At 47.1% G+C, this 27234-nt stretch overlaps 1 protein-coding gene across 4 annotated transcripts in view; it reads right to left on the bottom strand.

Moving 5' to 3' along the window:
- Nucleotides 1-9350: 9350 nt before the first annotated feature.
- The window catches only part of vwa3a (von Willebrand factor A domain containing 3A), a 52094-nt gene continuing 34210 nt past the window's right edge, over nucleotides 9351-27234 (bottom strand). For 3 of the 4 annotated variants that reach the window (XM_072481475.1, XM_072481476.1, XM_072481477.1), the window contains 13 exons: nucleotides 27077-27147; nucleotides 26166-26324; nucleotides 23721-23811; nucleotides 22371-22481; nucleotides 20953-21050; nucleotides 19130-19282; nucleotides 18022-18130; nucleotides 17253-17397; nucleotides 15983-16127; nucleotides 13005-13156; nucleotides 12515-12641; nucleotides 10457-10554; nucleotides 9351-10236 (listed from right to left, as the gene is read on the bottom strand). In XM_072481475.1, coding sequence (XP_072337576.1) covers nucleotides 10182-10236; nucleotides 10457-10554; nucleotides 12515-12641; nucleotides 13005-13156; nucleotides 15983-16127; nucleotides 17253-17397; nucleotides 18022-18130; nucleotides 19130-19282; nucleotides 20953-21050; nucleotides 22371-22481; nucleotides 23721-23811; nucleotides 26166-26324; nucleotides 27077-27147 — 1514 coding nt within the window. In that variant the 3' untranslated portion in view covers nucleotides 9351-10181. Of the gene's footprint in view, nucleotides 10237-10456; nucleotides 10555-12514; nucleotides 12642-13004; nucleotides 13157-15982; nucleotides 16128-17252; nucleotides 17398-18021; nucleotides 18131-19129; nucleotides 19283-20952; nucleotides 21051-22370; nucleotides 22482-23720; nucleotides 23812-26165; nucleotides 26325-27076; nucleotides 27148-27234 lie in introns of those variants that run through there. The other variant, XR_011935850.1, reaches the window with a different exon arrangement.

Genomic DNA, 27234 nt, shown 5'->3' with positions numbered 1-27234 from the left:
GTTTCCATTGATTGAGCGGCTGTGTGACTTTGACCAGTGGGGTACCATTCCATTAACCCTGTGCTTGGTGCTGCCACCTGTTGGATTCACCTTGCATAACTCTATTTGAGAATCGCTTCCGGAGGAAGCCGATGTGTCCTTTCAAAGTATCACCCCAACCGAATCAGCCACTGAGGAATAATACAAAACCTGGTTAGTGGCAAAAAGAGTCAGGATGCCTTATCTAAAATAACCAATACAAAGACAGAGGGTTGTCCCAGGGTCATCAAAAGCACCCCCCCCCCCCCCCACCCTCACCCCTAACCCAGAAGCCAATAAAACGTTGTAAAGGGGCACAACTAATAAAGACAACAATCAAAACTAAGTAACTCCTCAGATACTGAAGCAGTCTGTGCTCACATGCAGGAAGAACTGGACAACATTCAGGTTTGGGCTGATAAGTGGCAATTAACTTTCACACCACACAAGTGCTAAGCAACGGACCACCTCCAACAAAATGGAATCCAACCATCTCCCCTTGACATTCAACAACATTAACATTGCTGGACCCCTCACCACCAATATCCATTGTCCAGAAACCTAACTACATCAACCATATAAATACAATGGCTTCAAGAGCAAGTCAGTGGCTGGGAATTCTGCAGCGAGTAACTCATCTCCTCACTCCCCAAAGTCTGTCCACCATCTGCAAGGCACAAGTAAGGAGTGCAGTGGAATAATTTTCATTTACCTGGTTGAATGTGGCCCCCAAAACACTGAAGAAGCTCAACACCATCCAGGAAATAACTTTCTGTTTCATTGGCACCTCATCCACGACCTTGAACATTCGTTCCCTCCAACACTGGCTCACAGTGGCAGCAGCGTAGTGCCATTTACAAAATGCACTGCAGCAACTCGTCGTGGTGTCTGTGACAACACCTTTCAAACCTGTGACCTCTACTATATAGAAGGGCAAAGGCAGCAGACACTTGGGAACGCCACTATCTGCAAGTTCATGTTGAAGCCACACATTATCCTAAATTGAAACTATATCGCCATCCCTCCAGTGGTGCTGGGTCAAAATCCAGGAACTCCCTCCTTGACAGCACTGTGGGTATATGTGTACTGTATGTTGCAGAAGTTTAAGGAGGCTGCTCACCACTACCTTCTTAAGCAAAATTAGGGATGAGCAATAAATGCTGGTGTTGCCAGTGATGTGCACATCCCATGAGTGAATTAAGAAAATACATAAAAATGAAATAAACTTTGTAAACTTACATAAGAATGTTATTACTGCAATCCACAGAGTGGTGGCCATCATTGATGGAAGGCCTCAGGCGTATCAATGGTCACTATATGCTCCTTCGCCACTGCCACTTAGGCATAGAAAAAGGCACATACACAGAATGTTTAATCTTGACTTGTGGATGGCCACCAAGGCCAAATGTAGAGGCAGACTCAAGAGGAGGATCTCAGATATGCCAAATTCACTCCACACTTAGCACCCAAAGATCAGGAGATATTCGGCAGCGCCTGAGGAGGCGCTACTGAAGGAGAGACAGAAGCTCCAAATGGAGTTTGGGCTAGTGTCAACAGGGGAGGTAAATAGGATGTTTGAGGCTTTTTATCAGAAACTGTACAGTTTGGAGCCTCCGGCAGGGGTGAGGGCATGAGACGGTATCTGGGGGGTGGGCGCTGGAGTTCTCGAGGGTGGATGAGGCGGGGGTGCAGGGTCTGGTGGCCTCGTTTGGACTGGGAGAGGTGATGGATTGTGTGGGATCGATGCAGTCAGGGAAGGCTCCAGGCCCGGATGGGTTCCCAGCGGAGTTTTATAAGAGATTTCGGTCGGAGCTGGGCCCATTAGTGGAGTCAGTGGGGAGGGGCGAGCTTCCCACCACGTTGTATCAGGCGTCTATCTCACTCATTTTTTCCCATAAATTTAGAGTGTCCAATTCATTTTTTCCAATTCAGGGGCAATTTAGCGTGGCCAATCCACCTACCCTGCACATCTTTGGGTTGTCGGGGCGAAACCCACGCAAACACGGGGAGAATGTGCAAACTCCACACGGACAGTGACCCAGAGCCGGGGTCGAACCTGGGACCTCGGCGCCGTGAGGCAGCTGTGCTATCCACTGTGCCACCGTGCTGCCCTCCATCTCGCTCATTTTGAAGAAAGACAAAGACCCGGAACAGTGTGGGTCGTACCGCCCGACATTGTTGCTAAATGTTGATGCGAAGCTATTGGCAAAGGTGCTGGAGGTGCAGATAGAGAATTGTGTACCAGGGTGATAGGGGAGCACCAGACGGGGTTCGTGAAGGGGCGGCAGCTATCGGCCAATGTTCGGAGGATATTGAATGTGATAATGATGCCCTCGAGCGGCCGGGAGGTGGAGGTGGTTTTGTCAATGGATGCAGAGAAAGCGTTTGAGCATGCGGAGTGGGCGTAATAATTTGAGGTGCTGGGGGGGTTTGGTTTGGGCAAGGGTTTGTTGACTGGGTGAGACTGTTGTATAGGTCTCCCAAGGCGAGTGCAGCACCGAGTTTCTTTATATACTGATGACCTCTTATTATATACTGCAAATCCGGTTGGAAGTTTCAACAGAGTTTTGGGGATGCTGGGGGGAGTTCAGTCTTTTTTCAGGGTATAAGTTCAACATGTGGAAAAGTGAAGTGTTCCTGATCAATGCCTGGCGACAGGGGGATAGTTTATGGAGGTTGCCCTTTCGGTTGGCAGGGACGAGCTTTTGGTATCTTGTGATATGCGTGGCTCAGAGCTGGGCCCAGCTGTACAAGTTGAATCTGGCAAAGCTGGTGGCGGGAATGTAGGACGACTTTAGGAGATGGGATGTGTTCCCTTTGTCGTTAGCTGGAAGGGTTCAGACGGTAAAGATGACGGTGTTGCCAAAGGTTTTGTTTGTGTTTCAGAATCTCCCGATTTTTGTGCCCAAGTCTTTTTTGAGCAGGGTGAGTAAGATAAGGGGATCAGGGGTTATGGGGAGAAGGCAGGAGAATGGGGATGAGAAAAATATCAGCCATGATTGAATGGCGGAGCAGACGCGATGGGCCGAGTGGCCTAATTCTGCTCCTAATCTTATGGTCTTATGATACTGGGGTTCGTGTGGGCAAATAAGGTTCCCCGGCCCAGGAGGGTGTTTTTGGAAAGGGATGGGGGTGTGGACACAGCTGGCACTGGCAAATCTGCAGAATTATTATTGAGTGGCGAACATAGCTACATTGCTATGGTTTAGAAGTGGACAGTGGAGGAGAGGTCAGTGTGAGGATGGATGGAGGAGGCTTTGTGTAGAGGGATGCTACTCACTGGCCAGGTACTCCATGAGCCAGTTGGTGGTGGTATGAGCATTGAGGGTATGGAATCAATGTTGGCAGCACTATAGAATGGAAGGCGTGTCCTTGTGGGCGTGATTCATGGCAAGCACAGGTTTGTTCCAGCAGGGCTGGATGCGAGGTTCCGGGGGTGGGGCAGTTGGGGATAGAGTATTTCTGGGACCTGTTTGTGGGGGGTATGTTTGCAGAATTGGAGGAGCTTGAGGAGGTGTACTTGCTGCCAAAGAGGAATGGGATCAGGTACCTGCAGGTAAGGGACTTCTTGAGAAAGGCGTTGGGTTTGATTCCACAGCTGCCACCTCCAGTGCTGTTGGATATGCTGTTGTCCGAGGGTGAGATACGTGAGGGAAAGATATTAGATATATATGTGGAGCTCATGAAGAGGGAGGGTGCCCTGGTGGAGGAGGTCTGGAGCAAGTGGGAGGAGGAGTTGGGAGGGGCGATGTAGGCTGGGATGTGGAGTGAGGCTCTGAGGAGGATAAACTCATCCTCGTCGTATACAAGACTGAGTCTCATACAGTTTAAGGTGATGCCTAGGGCTCATATGATGGGGTCTAGGATAAGCCGGTTTATTCATTGGGTGGAAGATAGGTGTGGGCGGTGTGCAGGGGGACTGGTGGACCATGACCATATGTTTTGGGCATGTTCAAGGTGGGAGGTCTTCTGGAAAGGGTTTACCAACGTTATGCTGAAAATTTTAGGAATGGAGGTGGCGCTGAGCCTGTGAGTGGCGATATAATAATATTGGCTTATTGTCAAGTGTTGGCTTCAATGAAGTTACTGTGAAAAGCCCCTAGTTGCCACATTCCGGCAACTGTTTGGGGAGGCCGATACGGGAATTGAACCCGGGCTGCTGGCATTGTTCTGCATTGCAAGCCAGCGGAACGATATTCGGGGTGTCGGAGGATCCGGGGTAGAGAGGCTGACATGGTTGCCTCCCTGATAGTCCGTAGGCGGATCTTGCTGTGCTGGCGGGAATCGGAACTGCCGAAAGTGAGGGCATGGGTGAGCGACTTTGCAGAGTTCCTCCACCTAAAAAACGTTACGTTCGCCATAAGAGGGGGAGGGGGGGTTTCTCCGCAAGGTGAAGGCTGTTCATTGACTTCTTTAAGGAGCATTAACATGTCGGGATGGGGGGTTCTTTGGGATTTGTTTGGGTTTTGGTGGGAGGGTTTGGTGTAAAAAGGGGTGGAGGGGGTGGTACGGAGGGGGGGGGCTTGTTTACTGTGGATGCTGTTGTTTGCTCATCTCTTTTCTGTATATATTTGGAAATACCTCCAATAAAATATATATTTTTTAAAGTTCCTGGATCTGCACCTTAAGTGCTGTAAGCTACAGGGATGTGGACCGGTGCAGGAAGGTGGGATTAGAAAGGCCACCTGGGTGTCCTCGGACTGGCATGGACAAGATGGGCCAAATGGCGTCTTTCTGTGCTATAACGTTTTTATGGTTCTATGCTTCCAACACCTGGAAGTTCCCCTCCAAGCCACTCACCATCCTGACTTGGAAATATATCACCGTTCTTTCACTGTCATGGGTCAAAAAACCCAGAACCTCCTCCCTCAGAGCACTGTAGGTGTTCCGACACGACATGGACTGCAATGGTTCAAGAAAGGTGCTCACCACCACGTTCTCAAGGGCAATCAGGGATGGGAAATAAGTGCTGGCCAAGCCAGCGATGTCCACATTGCATGAATGAACTTTTAAGAAGTACACTGTGCCCCATTAGTTAAATGTTCTGTAGGCAGAGAGTATCCTGGCTCACACATGACAAATGACCACTTGAAGGCGAGTTGCTCAATCCTGTTGGACCAGAACTCCTGCAATGAGTCAGCAACTTCAGAAGGAATTTTCAGTGAAGACTGGGTACTTAAGTGAAGCACATATTCAAAACAATATTTGTAAACAAATATTTTGCCTGTCTGTCTATCTGTCTGTCTGTCTGTCTGTCTGTCTCTCTCTATCTATCTATCTATCTATCTATCTATCTATCTATCTATCAATCCATCTATCTATCTATCTATCTATCTATTTATTCATTCCAATTAAGGGGCAATTTAGCATGGCCAATCCACCTACCCTGCACATCTTTGGGTTGTGGGGTGAAACCCACGCAGACACTGGAGAATGTACAAACTCCACACGGACAGCGACCCGGGACTGGGATCAAATCCGGGTTCTCAGCGCTGTAGGCAGCAGTGCTAACACTGCCCCACCGTGCCACTTTAAAACAAACATTTAAGACGTTTTGTGCAATATTCCACTCAGTCAGGAGGGAAACTGAACTGAATGTGAATTGTCAAGGAACTAGAGGGACAATGTGGAAATTGAGGAAAGGTTGAAGTAAATTGTGGGATTAGCTGCTTTGTTCTTGCAGAGAAACCACATGGGACGAGATGGGATAAATGACCCCCTTCTGTGCTGTAACCATTCTCTGATTCTGTGTATGTTACAATAATATACTATATAAAAGCCAGTAGAGAATCCTAATAAAGCAAATCACACATTATAGAGAGTAATTTCAACAACAACTTGCATTTATTTAGCAGCTTTAATGTCGCAAAATCTCCCAAGGTGCTTTGCTCGAGCAGTTTCAAACAAAATTAGACACTGGACCACACGAGGAGACATCAAGGCAAAAGACTAAAAGTTTGGTCAAAGAGGTAAGTTTTAAAGGAGGGGAATGAGGTAGAGAGGCCGAGTGGTTTAGAGAGAGAATTCCAGAGGTTCGGAGTTGTAGCGATAAAATTGGAGATGCACAAGAGACCAGAATTAGAGTCAGAAGGTACAAGGGCTGGGGGAAATTACAGAGGTAGAGAGGGCAAGATTATGGAGGAAGTTCAAAACAAATTTGTCACTTAACAGAATACAGTGTGATAAAATGACCAACGGCCTGAATCTTAGGCCGATAAAGATTTGGACACTTTAAATTAAAGCCACAGTCAGAACCATGAACAGGCTTGATGGGAGGTTAAACAGCCAAACTCACATGTACTGGACAGAGACAGACAGTTGGGGCAAATCTGGATTTGTCCTGTAAATTGGACATCAGAAGATAATCGGCCCCATTCAAATGGATCGATTGCTGTGGATTGCCCAGATGAAGCCAGACTTTCTGACACCTAGATCACCTTATATGTGATAAGGTTACATGCAGACAATGCACCTGGGGATGGATCTCTGGGGGGAGTTCCTGGTGTCCTGCAGGGATGCAATCGGCAACTTCATTGGACAATGTAAATGTTTAAGAAGGAATTGTAGTGTAAAGAGCGATATGTGTGTAAGGTTATCAAAATTGAATGGAAGAAAGTCAAGGGAATGTGTAACTCTGGTGGAAATGTAGTCAAGACAATTCGAAATGTTCTGTAATGTTTATGATAGATATTTTTGGAAAAAAAAAACTTAATTGGGTGTTGCGATCCCCACCGTGACCTCATTGAGGGTCAGAGAAGCTTCTGGAAGTGTGCGAAGCGGGAGATAAGGAGACATCCAGAGACCCTCCCCAGCGTGTTTGTGAATAAATTTGGGTTAGATCGTGAACCTGTGTGTGTCCTTTGTTCATCTCACAAATAAGGGCACCTGGGTAAAATGTTTTATTAATAAACTGGTCGAAGTGTCTGAGAATTTACAGGCAACAGGTTTTACCAGATCAAGTTAAAAGTTGGAAATGGGAGTCTGACCAAATCTCACCTTTCTCCTTCGGTTTAAGCGAATATAACCATATTGGTTTTGAACAGGCCCCTGTCGGAACATTTGCCCACTCTCACTCTGTTACAGTGAGACACTCAATAACATGGACACATCTCTTGGCAGTCACAAGGAAGAAGGTAAATGTGGTCACTTCCCACCTGCCCTACACAGGAGATAGAATCACAATCCATCATCACACTTACCCAGTCCTCCAAATGGCACAACACATCCAACCTGACTCCCATGTGAAAGGTGCAACCACATACCTCCCCACCAGAGATGTAGCTCACATCTACCTGAATCCATCACTAAGAATTGAAGTGACAGCATCGATGAATGTATCATTCACCTTCATTCCAATTAGCCCCACAACAGATTGCATCAATTGCTATGTCAAGTCTCCACCATGGCGGAGGCGGAAGAGACCCCCTCCACTGCGCATGCACGGGGATGCCGTGAGCAGCCGCTGACGCTCCCTCACATGCGCCGCCCGGCAATGTCATTTCCGCGCCAGCTGGCGGGGCACCAAATGCCTTTCCCGCTAGCTGGCGGGGCGGAAATGAGTCCGGCGCGGGCCTAGCCCCTCAAGGTTAGGGCTCGGCCACTCAAGATGCGGAGGATTCCGCACCTTTGGGGCGGCGCGATGCCGGACTGATTTGCACCGTTTTTGGCGCTGGTCGGCGGACATCCCGCTGATACCGGAGAATTTCGCCCCATTTTCTGATTGGCAAGATGTATGTGAGATATGGAACAATGCTGGGGGCCTCAACTTTTGCCAATTTATATAAATGACTTATATCCCGCTGATACCAGACTCCTAAACGACCCTCTTATGGACTGATCTGATCTCTTCACACATCTTCTTTATGCTTCACCCGATGCCTGAGTCTATGTATTTACATTGTGTATTTTATGTTTGCCCTATTATGTATTTTATTTTCATGTACGGAATGATGTCTGGGCTGCACGCAGAACAATACTTTTCACTGTACCCCGGTATCCGTGACAATAAACCAATCCCGCAGATTCAAAAACAGCTTCTTCCTCGCTGTTACCAGACTCCTGAATGACCCTCTTATGGACTGGTCTGATCTCTTCCCACATCTTCTCTACTGAGTAGTACTGCACTCCGTGCGCTTCACCCGATGCCTGTGTCTATGTATTTACATTGTGTCTTTATGTTTGCCCTATATTTTTTAACAAATCCAAATCCAAAGTCATCACACCTGGGGAAAAAACCTTTACTGTGACATTGTCCTATTTAGCAACCTTCACTTTCATCTTCATATACTCCAGCTATACCCGTCACTCTACTACATTAGTGTCAGAAGCCACGCCTTAATGACCTTCAGGCTCCAGCTCCTCAGTGTCCTGCTTGTTTCCTCCCACAAGTCCTGAAAGACGTGCTGTTAGGTGAATTGCACATTCTGAATTCTCCCCGTGTACCTGAACAGACGCCGGAGTGTGACGAATCGGGGATTTTCACAGTAACTTCATTGCAATGTTAATGTAAGCCTACTTGTGACACTAATAAAGATGTTTATTATTATTATTAGCCAGTTTCCCCCACTTCCACCAATTAAAACTCCCCCAAAATTCTGTTGCAAGTTTTCAACCACACAAAGCCCTGCATTCCTCTCAGCCTCCCAAGTTTCATTTGTCCACTGTCCTTAATTTTTGACTCCTTGCTCCACACTTTCCAATCCTCTCATGGACATTGCCCCGACTACAGAAACTACAGATGTTGGTGATGCCCAAATTCAGTGAAGAATAAAAAATAAACAATTATAAAAATACTCCTGTAGAGAATTGAACAAAATGCTGTTTGGCAGATTCTGTGACTGACGGCCAATGGTTTGTTTTCCGATGGACATGGGAAGACATTGTGATTAGTTAACTGGGCAATTAATTCAGACACGATGTACAGAGCAGCCAATGAGGCAGGGCATTTGAAGATCATGGATGAAACCTTCAGGAATACTTCAAACCAGAGTTGGCAATTCTAGCAGCAACTGAGACCAATTGTGTACCTCAGCTCACCTCCTCCACTTCTCTCTCTTCAGTCTGCTCTTTGTCCCTCCTTTCTTTCAATAATGCCACCCCTGTCCGCTGGCTGTCTCCCCACAGATCCTTCCAAGCTACCAGCTCCATCCTGCTTTAAAATGTCTCTCTTCTAGTCAAACCTTTTGCTTCATCCCAATTGCTTTTCCAACCTTCTCCCTCTCTCTCCCTGCTCAGAGCCCTCTCTTCCCTGGTGTTGTGTGAAATTTAAATGAATGTGAGGTACACGAAGGAAACACAAGGTTGTTGTTGAAGAAAACACAGGCACAATCGCATTTTTAAATTCGAAGTTCACATTGTTCATCTTAATCTTTCATAAAATGTACAAAAATTACAAATCATTTATTAAGGCATTAAAGAACACACAGCTATAAATTCAGAGAGTAAATTATTCACGGAATTCACAGAAATTACATTCGGTCTGAAAGAAACCATTTTAAAATGTAACGTGAAACCATATGAGGAAGTGCTTGGAGATTTGTCAAGCAAATCTAACAGATATTCTTGTTTCTTGGTATCATTTGTGGAGTTAGTCCCAAATTCCATTAGAGGTGAACCTCCTTTACGAAGGAATTATATTCGATGTACAAGTGATTGTTGTTACGTAGCCAACATCTTTCGTGCAGCAAGATCCCACCACTTTAGGTAACCAGCTAGATAGTGTCAGTTGAGGGACGAATGTTGGTCAGGACACTGGGAACATTTCCCCTGCTCTTCTTTGAATACTGTCCAGGACTTTTGCATAGTCCACTCAAATATCATCGATAGTGCAGTGCTCTCTCAGTACTGCACTGAAGTGTCAGAACAGAGGATGTAACTAGAGTTGAGTGAGAATTAAAGACATATTGACCTTGAAGGGGGTAACAGTGCAGATTCACTAAAGAGATGCCTGCCACCCAGGGCTTATATGATTAAATTATAAAGGACAGTTGCATAGAATTGGCTTGTATTCACTTGAATTTAGATAGTTGAGGATTGATCTAATTGAGATATTTAGCATAACAAAGAGATCTAACAGGTTTGATAAAATAATACTTCCCCTAATAATGGAACTCAGAAGACACTGATGCCAACTTATTCTGTTTCGTCCTCACCGATGAGTGCTCTTAAGTTCCAGAGTCTGTCCGATCTGGTTTAATTTGTTTTTCCAAAAGTAAGTGCCTGTTGAAAATGAGAAGAGAAGCCAATTACACGAGCTGCTGCTGTTACACTATGCACATTATTCAGAGCAAGTCCATCAGTCGCGTCATCACTATATGAATCAGGCCTATCAATAACTGTACTGTCGTTGTCTTCATTCCCCTTGCTCTGATGGACTGAATTCTGTGAACTAAGATAAACCAAGGAAGATAATTGGAGTTGGAATCACCCAGGCACCAACCTGAAGGATTTAGCTTGTGTTAGGAATCGTCGAGCTTTATTGATTTCCCCCGAAAGCCTCTTTAAATCACTGCCCTCGAATGCAGGAAGATTGGGATTCTGCAACAGAAAATATAGCATTTTACAAACAAGAAATTTACTCATGGTTTCTGGTGATGATGCTCATCTTAAGTCAGATGAGTTATTTTAGAATGATGTGATTGTTACACCAAATAATGTACAATTTTGCAAGGGTGCATCCATTTCTAAATTATTGCTCCAGTGAATGTTTGTAAATATGGCTGCATTCAGCGACACCGCTATCCCAGCCAGAATGGAGATAATTGATGGGGAAATTACCCAATAGCTTGGAGACACACTGCTGTAAGTGGCTGGATTGATTTTATGCACATTGGGTGTATTATGTAACTAGCCTCCATTCACAGCTTTTCACTGGAGAAATAATCTTGGGCGTGATTCTCTGGCCCCCCCACCGGGTCTCCGAATTCTCCGGCGCCGGTTTACGGGTGGGGCAGGGATCACGGCCCGTCGGTCGGGCGCCGTTGGCAGCGGCCCCCCCCGGCAATTCTCCAGGCCCCAATGGGCCGAGCGGCCACCCGTTTGCGGCCAGTCCTGCCGGCGTGAAATGGACATGGTCCATCACGGCGGGACCTGGCTAGAAGGCCGTCTACCGGAGTCCTCAGGGAGGAGGCGCGGGAGGATCCGGCCCCGGGGGGGGGGGGGGGGCGCCCCCACGGTGGCCTGGCCCGCGATCAGGGCCCACCGATCTGTGGGCGGGCCTGTGCCGTGGGGGCACTCTTTCCCTCCGCACCAGCCTCTGGGATGGCCACTCACAACTAGGTACAGGGAAAGTCGCAAAGCCTAGCAGGTAAAATGGACAAGCCAAGACTCAGACAGGCTCAGAGCCTGAAATGTATATTTGTAAGCAAGAAGTCCAGACGGTATCGAAACTCCGACCAATTAGCATTTTAATGGGGCCGATTAGCATTTGATGTCCCATCTTCACCAAAACAAAGGACTGGTACTCGAGCGACCGGTACAGTCCCAGACATTTCGCCGCCATTCCCTGTTCAGGAGACGCGTAAACAACGGGGTAAGTGACCGCTTGGGACACGCCCAGCCATCCAGATCCCCGCCCATTTATTGGTTAAGAATCGAACGAAGTGATCAGGGATCACCCAATTAGTGGGGCCCAGACTGAAGGACCGCCCAAAAGAGCGCGAGAACCCCTAAGTATAAGAAGAAGAGTCTGCCGCATGTTTGTCCTCTCTTGGACCTGGTACCCCGGTCACGGCCATCTCCAATTGCAGCAACACCAGAAGCGAGTCCAAGCTCAACGCTCGCTACCAGACGGATGAGCCCAGCTGAGCAGCAGTTACTCCTTCGGACCCGAGAAGATCCAGAATCGAACTGCGGCCACTGTTCTCTGACCTAAGCCGGGTGCCTGAAGTTAAGTACAGGTTATCTTAGTCGATAGGTGTAGTTAACTAGTAGTGATAATGTTGCATGACTGCTTGTATGTAAATAAAGTACCCTTGACCTTGAACTAACTAACTGGTGTTTGGCTCTTTGATCGATAGCCGATTGAAACTTGTGGTGGTATCATTCGATACCTGGCGACTCTAAGCATGAGGACAAAGATTACATAGAAAGAAGGGCAAATTCACTGATTGCCATAATTGGAACAGAGCCGCAGAAAGGACAGAATAAAAGAGTAAGAGAAAAAAAAGACAACACTGGTGCCAACAAAAACAGAACATACTGGACAATGTCAACAGGTGTGACAGCATCTGTGGAGAGAGAAGGGAGCTAATGTTTCGAGTCTGGATGACTCTTTGTCAAAGCTGGAGAGAACTGGAAATAGGGTCAGATTTATACTGTTGTGGGGGGTTGGGGGGTGGAGCAGTGGGCTGGATAGAGGACCAGCGAGAGGAGGAGATTGACAAAGATGTTGAGGACAATGCTGGCGCCAACACTCACTGTGTCTACATAATCACTTAGAAAATGAAGAAATTAGATAACAGCAAATAATTTAAAAGAAGTATTGTCAGTAACCTACGTCTTCATCTGAAAATCCTCCCGCTAGCATTTTGTGTGCTGCCAGCTGCCCATCAACATCTCCATGGCAACGGTGAAAACGGCCTCCGGTTTGGGCTGCCAACTTTTTGAGGAACTCATTCGCAGTGCTGTCAGCAAGGGAACCAGAAATTAATTAGCAAAGGACACAAAAGTTTCTTAAAATTAATACAGCAGTAGGAATAAGTGGGGAGTTATTGGAAGGCAGTTATCCTCATCCATGTTCCCACCGATCTGCGGAAAAGATTCATCCAATTGGATAGCTCATTTAAAGATACAGGTCTTGATGGGCCGAATAGCCTCCGTTTCTGGTGTATCATTCTACGATAAAATGCAGCCCATTTTTTATAGCACTTGGTGAATCTTCTCATGTGAACACATGAAATGCTTGGCCAGCAGCACCTCCACCCTGATCAGAAATGAAGGTTAAGTGTCAGGGGAACATGGGGTGGTCAGCAAGCTCGGTGTCTCACCTGTCTGCACAGTTGAAGGAAATGGTGTGAATTTTGACGCCTCGTCCCTGGTTCAATCGTTGAGTTTCCTTCAAGATTAGACTACAGCTGGTGTCTGGCTTCCCATCAGTCAGCAGGTATATCCCCTGCACATCCGCAAACTGAAAGGCCTTCTGTTTATAGAATAACAAATTGTACTGGGAAATCTTTTGTGACATCGAAATACCTGCTCCTAACTAGTGATAAAATCAGGACTCAGTATCAGTGGCAAGGAAAGGGATCACCTCCTGGCAGACTGAGGAGGTTACTGAAACATCAGGCCTCCAATACAATGTCACGGAGGGTGACAATAGTTAGCTGATTGCTTCTGAAATCATTATCCATGTTTTTGTTTTATTGCCAGGCTCAACTATTCCAATGCTCAAATAAAAGTTAAACATGGTGGGTGCTGGAAGTCTGAAATGAAAACAAACAGCTGGAAAAACTCAACAGGTCTGGCAGCGTCTGTGGAGAGAGAAGCAGAGTGAAATACAAACTTAAAATAATGGGCAGCACGGTAGCATAGTGGTTAGCACAGTTGCTTCACATGCGCCAGGGTCCCAGGTTCGATTCCCGGCTTGGGTCACTGTCTGTGCGGAGTCTGCACGTTCTCCCCGTGTCTGCGTGGGTTTCCTCCGGGTGCTCCGGTTTCCTCCCACAGTCCAAAGATGTGCGGGTTAGGTGGATTGGCCATGCTAAATTGTCCTTAGTGTCCAAAAAGGTTAAGTGAGGGTTACGGGGATAGGGTGGAGGTGTGGGCTTGAGTGGGGTGCTCTTTGTAAGACTCGATGGGCCAAGTGGCCTCCTTCTGCACTGTAAATTCTATGATCTATGATTAATTCGGTTTTCTCTCTCCACAGATGCTGCCAGGCTTGCTGGGTTTTCCAGCATTTTCTGTTTTTATTCCCATGCTCTCCTGATTGGCCTCCCACCCTCCCTAAACTCAGTATCCAAATCTCTGCTTCCGTATCTCATGAGGTGCGGGCTTCAGTAGGGCATTCTTCCCAAGGGCTGATGCAGACTCGATGGGCCGAATGGCCCCCTTCTGCACTGTAAATTCTACGATATTTCTTTTTTTACCTTCATTTTTTGATATAAATTTAGAGTACCCAATAAAGGGGCAATTTAGCGTGGCCAATCCACCTGCCCTGCACATCTTTGGGTTGTGGGGGTGAAACCCACACAAACACGGGGAGAATGTGTAAACGCCACACGTACAGTAACCCAGAGCCGGGATCGAACCTGGGACCTCGGTGCCGTGAGGCAGCAGTGCTAACCACTACGCCATCATGCTGCCCTGAATTCTATGATATTTTTATGTATTCTAACTCGCACCAAATCCCTCTTACCTATTACCCCTGTGCTTGCTGACCTATTACACTGGCTCCTGGGTCTGTCAACGACTCGATATTAAAATTTTCCTGTTGGTTTTCAAATCCCTCCATAGCATCACCTCCTCCCTGTATTTCCTTCACCACTCTAACCCTCTCAGTGCATCTATGTCGGTGCTCCTCCCATTCTTGAACATCCCTGGATTTAATGCTCCGATATTGGTGGCCATGCCTCCAGCTGCCAAGGCCCGAAGCTCCGGAATTTCCTCTGTGAAACCTCTTGATGCACTATCAATTACGACGAGATGAGCGTAGAGAGTAATCAAGGCTTTATTAAGTAGAGATGTGTTGCCTCCTGCGCTGCTACCGAAATGGCAGCAGCTCGGCGAGCACAGACATTTATACTCCGTCTACTGGGCGGAGCCAGCAGGTAGGGATCTACCCCCGTACCTGTAGTACAGGAGCCTTACCGTATTACCTCTAATACACGTATTATACAAACAATGGTGACTACCACACCTCTCTGCTCTCCGATACGATGCCCCTTAAAACCTACCCATGACAAAACTTTAGGTCATGGGTCCGAATGACTCCCTTTAGTCCTGTGGTGCCAAAGCTTGTTCGCTCACCCCTGTGAAGCCCCTTGGGATGTTTAACTATTTTAAAGGTGCTATGTAAATGCAAGTGGCTTTTGTTGTTGCATTCTTGTTTGATGCATTCTGGTTAAGCAAGAAGAAATTGAAACAACAAAGGGAAGGGCAGCTCCTGGGTCACCAGGTTCAACCAGGCTCGAGCATCAGTCAGGCAGCTTTTATATTGCCGCTTCAACCATTCCAGCCAGGTTGCAGTGCAGGAAGACATTGGTTTTGGATAGTACTGACTTTATGTCAGTTCTACAACCCGACTCCACTACCAACCCGACATGTTGGGTAAGACCTGTTGATAGGTCAGAATACAAAATACCCTTGAAGTCATTGACTCCATATTGGGATCACCGTTCTACAATGCTGCCAACACAAGTGTACACATGTCACAAATGTCCCAGTTACAAAGATATAAGAATAGGAGAATGAAAGATGGGAAAAGGCTAGTTGCTCCATCATGACTCAACACTTTATCACCCCTACCTCCCACCTGACCTGTCCATCTGGCCCTGTCCAGGCCACTATATAAGGCAAAATAGAAGAACAAAATCGATGCAGACCCAACATGGGGAACTATTCTCCAGAAAACTCCTTTCTGGCCTCTTTGTGTGATGCGATCTCAGCCCCAGTCAGGAACCAGTCCAGATTCCTCTTGAAGGTGGCAAAGTGTCATCCCCCAGCTCACCAGCTGGTAACACAGTCCAGAACTACCCAATACCCAGTTCATTCCTACCTTGCTGTCCCCCTGGTCCTCCTCAATCTATTAAACTGGAATGATCAATCGAAACACTATCCAGCTGTTTCATTGTTTGACAAACCTCTATTGGGTCACCTCTGAGCATATGCTGCTCTAAAGCAAATAGACTCAGGAAATATCTGAGCTGAAGTTTTGCGCTTCACAAATTACATCAGCAGCCTCAACAAACGTCCAGGACTTTTGTGACAGAACTTGAAAAAATAATTTGTAAGTAAAAGCGAAGGTGACCTGTAAAGCCTCCAGGGTGCAAGTGTTGCCATGGGCAATGGCTCCTGAGGCCCACTGAACAGCCTCATGGCACGTTTCATCCGTAGCCTCCATCAGGCAATCCCGCCAGGTGTCAACATGCTCAGCAAAACACACCAAGTTAAAGCTGGAATAAAAACACAAGAGAATTCTGCTGGAAGATCAGTGAGCTGAAACATAAACTCTGTTTCGCTCTCCACAGGTGCTGCCAGTAGTTCCAGCATTTCCTGTGTTTATTCCCGTCTCGAGCCGTTTGGCGCTGTGTCATGCAATTGATGGCAGGACAAGTTAAAATAGAAGCGCTGAGTACAAAAACAAGACAGTTATGCTAAACCTTTCTAAATCCATCAGCACGTGTTCAACTGTGGGCGCTGCATCTGTGGCAAGATGTCACGGCCTTGAAGAGTACGCAGAGGAGATTTATTAGAATGGTGCCGGGGATAAAGGAGCTCAGTCCTATGGAGAGAGTGGAGAAGCTGGAGTTGTCCTCAGAAGAACCGGAAACGTTAAGGGGAAAATTTAATGGAGTTCCAAATTCTGAGGGATTTTTGCTGGAATAAATAAAAAGAAATTGGTTGTCTCGCAGATGTATCGGTCACCACAAGACACATCACTGACTAAAGAACCAGAGGTGATGAGGAGAAAAATGGTCACCCGGCGAGCTGTTGTCAATGCGCTTTCTGAAAGGGCAGTGGAAGCAGATTCAAATTTCAAAAGGGAATTGGAGAAATACTTCAAAGGGGAACATTTGCAGAGCAATGGAGCAAGGGTAGGGGGGAGAGGGGCAAAGTGGACAGGTCCATCACAGTGGGCCAAATGGCCTCCCATCGTGATGTAAGATTCTACGAATACCCACACTAATACCCCCAATTATCATAGGTTAGCGAATCGAAGTAGGGTTGAATTGTCATTCTCCAAATTTCCATGGACTTTGTGAACCTGTGTGAAGGCACCAGATTAAAAACCTGACTTTTAAAAATATTCCTCCCCCAATCCCAAGATCCTTTCTTTCGGAAAATGGCCAAAACTAACACAAGCTCAAAGCAAGAGAATCATGAAGGGAGTTAAAAAGGAGCCACAGTGGGATTGCTGGTGAATCATCAATGGAAACCAAATCTCTCATCGATATTTATTCTTCAGTGAGAAGATGGATCAGCAAGATGTCTCCCACAGGGCTGAAATAATGCTTCCGGTTGATAGGGATGCCAAATCATTCCGATCCCACTGGGATTTCTTTTCGTCTCCTGATTACCTGTGGCTATTCTTCCGCAGTTGTTCCCAGATCAAGGATGTGAGCTCCTTTCTCAGTGCTGGCAGATAAGGGTTGGTGGAGCCTGAGGTGTCCAGCAAAATGCAGACTCTCTTCTCCAAGATTGTTCCAAATAGGCGCCTGCTTCCTGCACAGAGATATTTAAAGGCATCAGCAGGACACTGACAATCGCACAACAGCTAATTAACCTCAGCACGGTGATTTGAAACAGGGACAAAAAAAACATCTCTTTCTCTTCTCTAAAGCCCAGTCACTGTATGTATCACCACAATAAATAGAGAAGTACTTTCAGTTGCTGCCCATATCTGTTCCTAATCCATCATTTGTTAACCTATATCGGTCTCTAATTTAATATTCTTAAAAATGTGTTTCAAGCACCTCCCACCTCCTGACATCTGTAACCTCCTTCAGCCCTACAACCCCCCCCAAGAACTTGGGGTTCCTCCAGCTTTGGCATCATGCACATCCCTTTCCCCCTTTGCCCACCACAGCTGGCCACATCTTCCACTGCCTTGCTCTCTCTGAAATTCCTTCCCGCCTCCCTTTTCTTTGTTCAATCCCTCTGATAAAGCTGATGTCTTAATGTCATCTTCTTTGGCTCCGCATCAAATTATGTCTGATTAATGCTCTGTGAAGGCCTCGCGACGTTCTTCTATGTTGAAGGTGCTACGTAAATGCAAGGTGTTGTCACTTTTGTGTGGCCTTGCCCTTACAGCCTGTGGAGGCACTGATTCTAACACAAGGTCCCCACCTGATAGTAGCCACTGCAACCGCTGCAAATATCGACACAATACTCGCTCCACCTGCTCAATATATTCTTCCAGCTCATGGAGATGCAACTGGAGATGCTTCACTGCACCCTGGAAATGGAAACCACAAAGCTAGTGACTAACCTGCATTCTTGGCCACTGGCCAATCAAACATCAAATCTCAATCAACCCAACCTCCCCGATCACATCAAAACATCTGGAGGTTTCTCATGCTTCCAGTTACTTCTCTACTGGGATTATCCTCTTGTGAAGTCAGCCCATAAACGGCAATGGGAGAAACATGTGCCTGAGGGAAAGAGGATGGCCCAAGACCAACTCCAAAGCTCTGCAGGTTAGGTGGGGTTACGGGGATACGGTGGGAGTGTGGGCCTAGGTAGTATGCTCTTACAGAGGGTCAGTACAGATTCGATGGATTGAATGGCCTTCTTCTGCACTGTAGCAATTCTATGACCACATGTTATGCCAGGACATGTCTTCTCCCACCCCCTGCTCAAGGCATCGACCACCCTTCAGTTCCTTGACCAATTGGTCATATGGCTGTAAGTACTGATGAGCCATTTTACCATTGATATGGCACCTTTCACATCCTTGGAATGTCCCAAAGTGCTTAACAGCCAATGGAAGTGTTCACTGTTGTAATGAAGGAAATGTGGCAGCCAATCATGCACAGCAAGCTCTCACAAACAGCTATGTAATAATGGCAAGCTAATCTGTCTGAAGTTTTGTTTGTGGGATAAATATTGGCCCCAGGATATTGAAAGAAATCCTACTCTTTTAATAATGCAGTGGGAGGGCAGGTACGGTGTTTATTAAAGAGGCTATGTCCGCCTCAATATTGGACTGGGAATATCAGCTAGGGTTATGTGCTCAAATCTCGAGTGGGATTTGAACCCTTGGCCTCCTGACTCAGAGGTACAAGTGCCACCCACTGTCACACCTGTATATAACTACCAGCTGTTGTATAGTTATTCTTCTCTCAGATCATTGGTTCCACTGAACTGCTCATGACAGCAGGTTGGCAAGGATTTACATTCCGAACAAGTTACTGAGGAGGGCAATGAGGGACTCTGTTTTTGAGCTGGAACTTACGTTGATCTCCACTCTGGGGAAGGTTGCACAATACTTCGCAGAGACCCTTTTGCGTAAAGTCTTCACCAGTCGCTTCTTGTGCTCACAGTCCAGGCCAGAGACGAGTTTGTGCAGATCCAACCTCAGCTTCTTAATGCCGAATTTCTGTAACCACTTTACAGAAATAGAGCAAGATTTCTATTAGTAGAGCACAACCGAGAGAATTGATTATCAAATCTTACCCTCCGCCACCAATTCGCTGGCCTGAAGTCGGGGAGCACCACAGCTGCTCCCAGGCAGGTTTCTTTTCCAAAGCAACAAGTGGGTGAATGTATCACAGGGAGGAGCAGAGCACAGAAAGCACTGGGGCGTCAGTCAAAGTGGAGTCAGATGGCACAAAGAAAGAATTTGTGTACAAAGGAGGTTGGCCTTGAATCAGCAATGACTTTCTCTCAAACGTTTCTAACCAGGTACAGTTCCACGGACAGTGGCAATCCTGGTAATCAACAGCACAATGGTGACTGTTAACTGGCTATTTTAACATAAGGAGAAGCTTGATCCTGTCCCTATCCAATCTCCATACATGGGACATCTGAGCAGGAGGTTACTGGTCAGATATCAGGGTCAGGAAACCTTTTACAAATTATTAACTTCAGTCAACCCGGTTGAGCCTCAAAATCTGACATTCCCACCTGGACAGGCAGGTGGAGCCTTCCTCTGGCTGTCGTAAGGGAGGTGACTTTGGAGAGACTCTGTCCTCAGTTTTGGGCACAGATCCTGTCTGTTACCCTGTACTAAAATAGGTAATCTTCCTCAGAAAAGTCCATCATGACTGGCCTTCATCTTGCTAAAGTTAGAGGTGTTGAGGTCACCATTGGGATGTGATGTATGTGTGTGGTGTGTGTGTGTGCTTGTGCGCACGTATGCACATGCCTGTGGGTGTGCACGTGTGCAAGGGTGCGCTCATGTGTGTGCATGCATGTGTGTGTGTGCTTGCGTGTGCGTGTTCGTGTGTGCATGCTTATGTGGATGTGTATGTCGTGTGTGCGCACGCACCTCTATGCACGTGTGCGCATGTGTCTGTGCATGCATGTGTGCGCATGCGTATGTACATATGTTTACATGTGTGTGTGTGCATGCATGTGTTTGTGTGCACATGTGTGTGCGCATATGTGTGTGTGCACGTTGCCTCACGGCGCTGAGGTCCCAGGTTCGATCCCGGCTATGGGTCACTGTCCGTGTGGAGTTTGCACATTCTCCCCATGTTTGCGTGGGTTTCGCCCCCACAACACAAAGATGTTCAGGGTAGGTGGATTGGCCTCGATAAATTGCCCCATAATTGGAAAAAATGAATTGGGTACTCTAAATTTATTTATTTTTAAAATGTTTTTAATGTGTGTGTGTGTGCACATGTCTATGTGTGTATGTGAAGGGGGTCTTGGAGGGGGCAGGGCAATGTAGATGTATGTGTGCATACATCTACATTCCCCATACATTTAAAAAAACACAAAAAGATCCATTCTGAAACACTGATGGACTATTTTGTGAGTTTGTTGATCACATTTTAAAAAAAATTTAGAGTGCCCAATTCTTTTTTTTTCCAATTAAGGGGCAATTTAGCGAGGCCAATCCAGCTAACCTGCACATCTTTGGGTTGTGGGGGTGAAACTCACGCAAACACAGGGAGCATGTGCAAACTCCACACGGACAGTGACCCGGGGCCGTACCTGTGACGCTCACAGCTCAAGAGTTAATTTTTTTTTAAATGGTCAGATGAGAAACAAACGGCATATCTGAAAACCCGAAAAGCAAAATCCCAGCACGATGGGACAGGCACTCCGTACCACTGAGGTCGAACAGATCTCCTCTTCTTTAGGCAGATATACAAAGGGAATGGTCTTCCTCATACTCTTCACCTTGGGATATTTCTGATAGACAGCACCTTCCCAACAGAGACAAAAGCAACTCTCAGTACCACAGCTTAGACTCCAAACTAAAGGTTTATCATTAACCAGTCACAAAATACATCTGCACAGTCTTTGAGATTCACATTTGAGAGGAGAAATGTACAGGGCTATGGGGAAAGAGGAGGGGGAATGGGACTAACTAAATAGCTCTATCAAAGAGACAGCACAGGCACAATGGGCTGAATGTCCTCTTTCTATGCTGGATGATGGTATATTTATTCATCGATGTTCTTGTTACCCCTACCGTCTCAGGCGATGGACAACGGGCAAGATTTTCCTACGTCGCACCCGCGGGACAGGCACAAACCGGGCTTCGCGCCAGGCATGAGCCCTCGCGCAAGTCACCCGACTCGCGGTGCCCGGCACAATCTGGATCACGCCCATATCCATGAGATTCATTCAAACATTCGTGGCCACCTTGACACTGTATTCAGCTGGCATCTGGGAGTCACCGGCCGCACCGGTGGGAACTGAACCGAGCACTGATTAGTACTGGTCTCCACAAGCGGAGACCAGTCGTGATGGCCACTCGGGGGTCTCAGAGGCCATTGGAGCCCCTCCGTGTGCTCGCGGGCAGTGCAGTACCCTGGCATCCCCCTGGCAGTGCCAACCAGGTACCAATCTCACTCCCCGAGGGGGGACATGCCCATGAAAGGGGGCTGGGGGGTATGAACAGTGGAGGGGGTGAAGGGGGGTCCTGAAAGGGGGGCCCCAAAAGAGGAGTGGGTGGGCCTGAAAATGAGGGGCCCTCAGCGACCCCATAGTGGGGTGTCCTCACTTGGGGGGGCGTAATGCCCATGCTTGCGGGGCGTGACATTGCCCGTGGGTGTGGGGGGTGGGGGGTGGGGGAGTGTCAATCCCACTTAGAGATTGGGGCACCTTTTCGAAATGGCACCCGACCTCTGAGGGGCTGGTCTCGCTGGCGCGTTCAGCTCCCCACTGCTGAAAACATTTCTAAGTTTGGGCTTGACTGGGTAGAAACTTCCCAAGGACCAAAGAAATGACTAAGTGTGGGTGACTACCGGCCTGGATCTCACCCAAAAAGACAGCGGGAAACACCTTGCCAAATCCACCCAAAATGACACTTGGAAAGTGGTTGAATCGCGCCCAACATCTCACACAGTTTCCTCACCCCAAGGAGACTAGTGATCAACTTCGACACTGGCAGCACCTTGGGAGTCTGAAGTGAGGTCTGAAACCTTCAGTTTCAGAGGCCAGGGTGCCAGCACTGAGACAGTGTTACTCCATGGCTGTAGTCAGGTCTGTTCTGCACTACACAAGCAGGCTGCACTCACCAACTTTATTCCCAACCTCTGTGTAAAACATCGACTTTGAAACCTTTGCCATTTTATTCTGCTTCATGCAATTTTCCGCAGAGGAGCGAATCCACTTCTTATCAGGATGAGCTGGAACAACCATTTATAAAAATATTAACTTGTGTTTTCCCAGATACGCAACGTCAGATTTTCTTAATCTGCCAAGGACTTGAATAAGTGAGATGACAAAGATTATTCCCAAATTTCGAACGACAAAAAGTTCAGGCAAAAATAAGAATGAACCCTGCTACAGTGTGAGAGTGATTAGGAGTTTGAGGGATGAGAGGGTGAATCAAATGACATCTCTGTGGGGTAACGTGAAAATTGTGTTCAAGGAGCAGGAGAGGGTATGGGGGTCAGGGAGCAAGGGACAAGAAATGGGGGAGGGGGGTCAGGGAGCAGCAGAAAAGGGTACAGGGGTCAGAGAGTGGGGGAGGGCGTCAGGGAGTAGGTGTCGAGAGCAGGAGAGGATATGGGGGTCGGAGAGCAGGGGTCGAAAGCAGGGGTCAGGGAGTGGGGGAGGGTGTTAGGGAACTGTTGCCGAGGAGCAGGAGAGGGTATAGGGGTCAGAAAGCAGGGGTCAGGGAGTGGGGGAGGGTGTTAGGGAACTGTTGCCGAGGAGCAGGAGAGGGTATAGGGGTCAGAAAACAGGGATCAGGGAGTGGGAGAGGGAGTCAGGGAGCAGGTGCCGAGGAGCAAGTAAGGGTATTAAGGTCGAAGAGCAGGGGTCAGGGAGTTCGAGGAGGGGGGGGGGGGAAGAGAGTCAGGGAGCAGGTGCCGAGGAGCAAGTAAGGGTATTAAGGTCGAAGAGCAGGGGTCAGGGAGTTCGAGGAGGGGGGGGAGGAGAGAGAGTCAGGGAGCAGGTATCGAGGAGCAGGAGAGGGTATGGGGGTCAGAGAGCAGAGGACAGAGTGCAGGAGTTGAGGAGAGAGAAGGAGAGGACATGGGGTCAGAGAGCAGGGGTCAGGGAGCGGAAGAGGCAGTCAGGGAGTGAGGGGGTCAGGGTGCATGAGTTGAAGGAGCAGGAGAGGGTGCAGGAGACGGCGGGGGGGGGGTTTGGAATTGCGAAGCAGGAGAGGGTGCGGGGGGGTCAGAGATACGAGAAACTGCAGGGGCAATTTTACCCTCACCCATGAATAGGATTTGGATCCCTTTTATATTCATTAGCTTTATCCAAAATGCCCATGAGATAACCTTCACCACATGGAGAGAGGTGACAGAGTCTGGTTCTCATGTGGAGAAAAGAATCACCAATATCTTCTCTCCCTAGCCCAGGGCTTTGAATAATTACACTTCAGATAGGTTGTCCACTCTGTATTGGGCACATACCTGGAGGAATGACAGCTTTCCCACTGCTTGGACGCCATGTCAGGGCTCTGACTCCTGAGCCACCTTCTTCACCACTTTCCTCTCTGGCTTGCTAATGGAATCACAGAAACTCCAGTTAAATATCACCTTCTTCTTCCATAGTTTGTATTTTGACTGGTGAGCTATGTGCAGTCGCTGAGCAGATTGACAGAACTGATTTGCCAGCTCAGAGGGATTAATCCCTCTGTCAGAGGGACAGAGTTACATCCGTAAACATCACACGGATTGAGCGGTGGGAATTTGGTGACTGTCCCAGCTCCACTCCCGAATGTTGTAGGAAGATGGGATTTAGGAGCAGGATGAGGCCATTTGGCCCTGGAGCCTGTGTCACCAGTGTAAGATCATGGCCGATCTGATTGTGGTCTCAACTCCGCTTCCCTCTCTGCCCTTCACGGCTCTCTTGTCTATCAAAAGCCTTGAACAAATTGAATAACTCTCAGCTTCCATTGCTTCCTGGGGAAGAGAATTCCATCGACTTGTGACCCTCTGAGAGAAAATATTTCTCCTCATCTCGGTCTGGGGCTGGTTTAGCACAGTGGGCTAAATAGCTGACTTGCAATGCAGAACAATGGCAGCAGCGCGGGTTCAATTCCATTACCGGCCTTCCCGAACAGGCGCCGGAATGTGGCGACTAGGGGTTTTTCACAGTAACTTCATTGAAGCCTACTTGTGACAATAAGCGATTATTATTATCTTAAAGGGGAGACCTCTTAATTTTAAACTGTGCCTCCTAGTTCTAGTCTCCTCCACAAGAGGAAACATCCTCCCTGTATCCACCCCATCAAGTCCCCTCAGAATCTTATATGTTTCAATAAGATCACCTCTCATTCATCTAAACTCCAATGGGTAAATGGCCAACGTGTTCAATCTTACTTCATAAACTAAGCCCTTCATCCCAGGAACGAGTTGAGGAAACCTTCTCTGAACTGTTTCCAACGCAGTTACATCATTTTCCAAATAAGACAACAAAAACTACACAGTATTCCAGATGTGGTCTCACCAAGGTCTTGTACCGCTGCAGTAAAACTTCCAAACTTTTATATCCCACTTCCCTTGCAATAAACACCAATATTCCATTTGCTTCCTAATCACTTGTTGGAGCTGCGTACTGGCTTTGTGATTTGTGTTCCAGGACACCCAGATCCCTCTGTACTACCGACTTCTGCAGTCTCTCTCTATTTAAATAATATACTGATTTTCTATACTTCCTGCCAAACAGAAGTTCACAATTTCCTACATTATGCTCCAACTGCCAAATTTTTACCTACTTACTTAACCTGCCTATATCCCTTTCGAGACAACCTTCTCTTGACAACTTACTTTCCTATCTTTGTGCCGCCAGCAAAGTTAGCTGCCATACATTCGATCCCTTCTTCCAAATCATTGATGTAGATTGTAAGTAGCTGAGGTCCCAGCACGGATTCCTGTGGCACTCCACTAGTTACAGCTTGCTCACCAAAAAATGACCCTTTATTTATGCCATTATGTGAGCCCTTATCATGTGCCCTTATCTTGTGTAATAACCTTTGATGTGTAACTTACTCTCTGAAAAACTGGCTGACTCAGCAACCTCTCCAAGCCATGACTCTCTGACCAGTTCCCTCCATATCACCTGAATGTGATTTTTTGATTCGGTAGACACAAAATATAGACAAAAGTCAGCACAATTAGATTTTGTACACAAGTTAGATACAGAAGAAACCTTCCTTTACCCGCTCTCATCAAACATACCCACAGCAGGTACAGCATGGGTTAGATACAGAGTAAAGCTTCCTTTACCCGCTCTCATCAAACATACCTAGGGCTGGTACAACACGGGGTCAGATACAGAGTAAAGCTCCCTCTACACTGTCCACATCAAACACTCCCAGGACAGGTACAGCACGGGGTTAGATACAGAGTAAAACTCCTTCTACGCTGTCCCATCAAACAGTTCCAGGCCAGGTACAGCATGGGATTAGATGCAGAATAAAACACCCTCTACACTGGCCCATTAAACACACCCATGGCAAGTACAGCACGGGGTTAGATAGAGAGTAAAACTCTGTTTATGTTGTGCATTAAACACACAGGACAGGTACCAGCACGGGGTTAGATACAAAGTAAAACTCCCTCTACACTGTCCCCATCAAACACTTCCAGGACAGGTACAGCACGGGGTTAGATACAAAGTAAAACTCCCTCTACACTGTCCCCATCAAACACTTCCAGGACAGGTACAACACGGGGTAAGAGTCAGAGTAAAACTCCCTCTACACTGTCCCTTTCAACGCACCCAGGGCTGGTACAGCCTCTTTCTCTGCCAGGTGATGTTTGGTTAGGAGTGAGCATGGCTGCGCTCGGATTGGAGGGAATGGTGAAAAGGTGCCCTCTTTTTGAAATTCAGAGATTGTTCCATCGCCTTACCATTCTGGCCAGGGTCAGAGCCGTGGGCTTTGGAATGAGCAGCTTTTGACGGCAGCGAATCTCCCTTTTCACCAACATCTTCAAACTGTCCTCAGAGTCCGGTGGTGTTTGTGACTGCTTCACTGAGCGTTTCCTTAATGACTCGACCAACACAGCGCACTGTACAAAGAGGGAAGTCACTTCTCAAATTCATTGGAGCGGTGTTGTCCGATAGATATACAACAACAGCAACTTGCACTCATGTAGAATCTGTACACAATAAAACATTCAAGGTGCCTCATGGATGAGCAATTAAACAAAACTTGAGACTGGGCCATATAAGGAGATATTAGCACCAGGAGGTGACAGGTTCTAGACAGTGTCTTGAAACAAGGAGCAAGGTGGCAGGGTTTAGTGAGGGAACTCAAAACCTAGCGTCCAGGCAGCTGAAAACCTGGCCACCAATTGTGGAGCAAAGCGAATTATGGACATGGAAGAGGTCAGGACTAAAGGAGTGCAGAAATTTGGGAGGATTGTGGGGCTAGAGGAGAATACAGAGTTAGGGATGTGTTTGTGGCCTTTACTAATCTACTAATTTTAGTGGAAAACTGTTATATTTCTTTGTTAACTGCAAAGAGAAAAGATATGGAAGTGTCCACACTCTGGATTCTTTCAAACACGATGAGGGGTTTTATTAAGAGGTGCTGCTCGTACAATCGAAGATGGAGAACTGCAAAAACACGTGCAAACTCTTTCTGCTGACCTCACACACATCACCTGACGCTTTACAGGGATGTATCCTCTGAAACATAACAAAAAAGCTTTTATACACAATACAAGTGAATATATTTCCTGTACAGCTATTAACTGAACAAATGTCAGGGGTTTTAATGCAATAGCAGTTATTTGAATGGTCAGGTTATTAAACACACCTTCTGTGAATAGTTGGCAGCTTTCTCCATTTCAGTCAATATAAGGCGAATGTCGTCACTCTCTATAATACCTAAAAGAAAACCCAGAAGATCAGAGAATATTTAACCAGTTAATCTCGTTGTTTCCCAACCTCTCCTGAAGGGACTGACTATCACTG

Source organism: Scyliorhinus torazame, chromosome 17 (assembly GCF_047496885.1).
Source record: "Scyliorhinus torazame isolate Kashiwa2021f chromosome 17, sScyTor2.1, whole genome shotgun sequence".
Classification (NCBI taxonomy): Eukaryota; Metazoa; Chordata; class Chondrichthyes; order Carcharhiniformes; family Scyliorhinidae; genus Scyliorhinus; species Scyliorhinus torazame.
The sequence above is the reverse complement of the archived record's forward strand: the minus strand, read 5'-3'. Positions and strand labels throughout refer to the sequence as shown.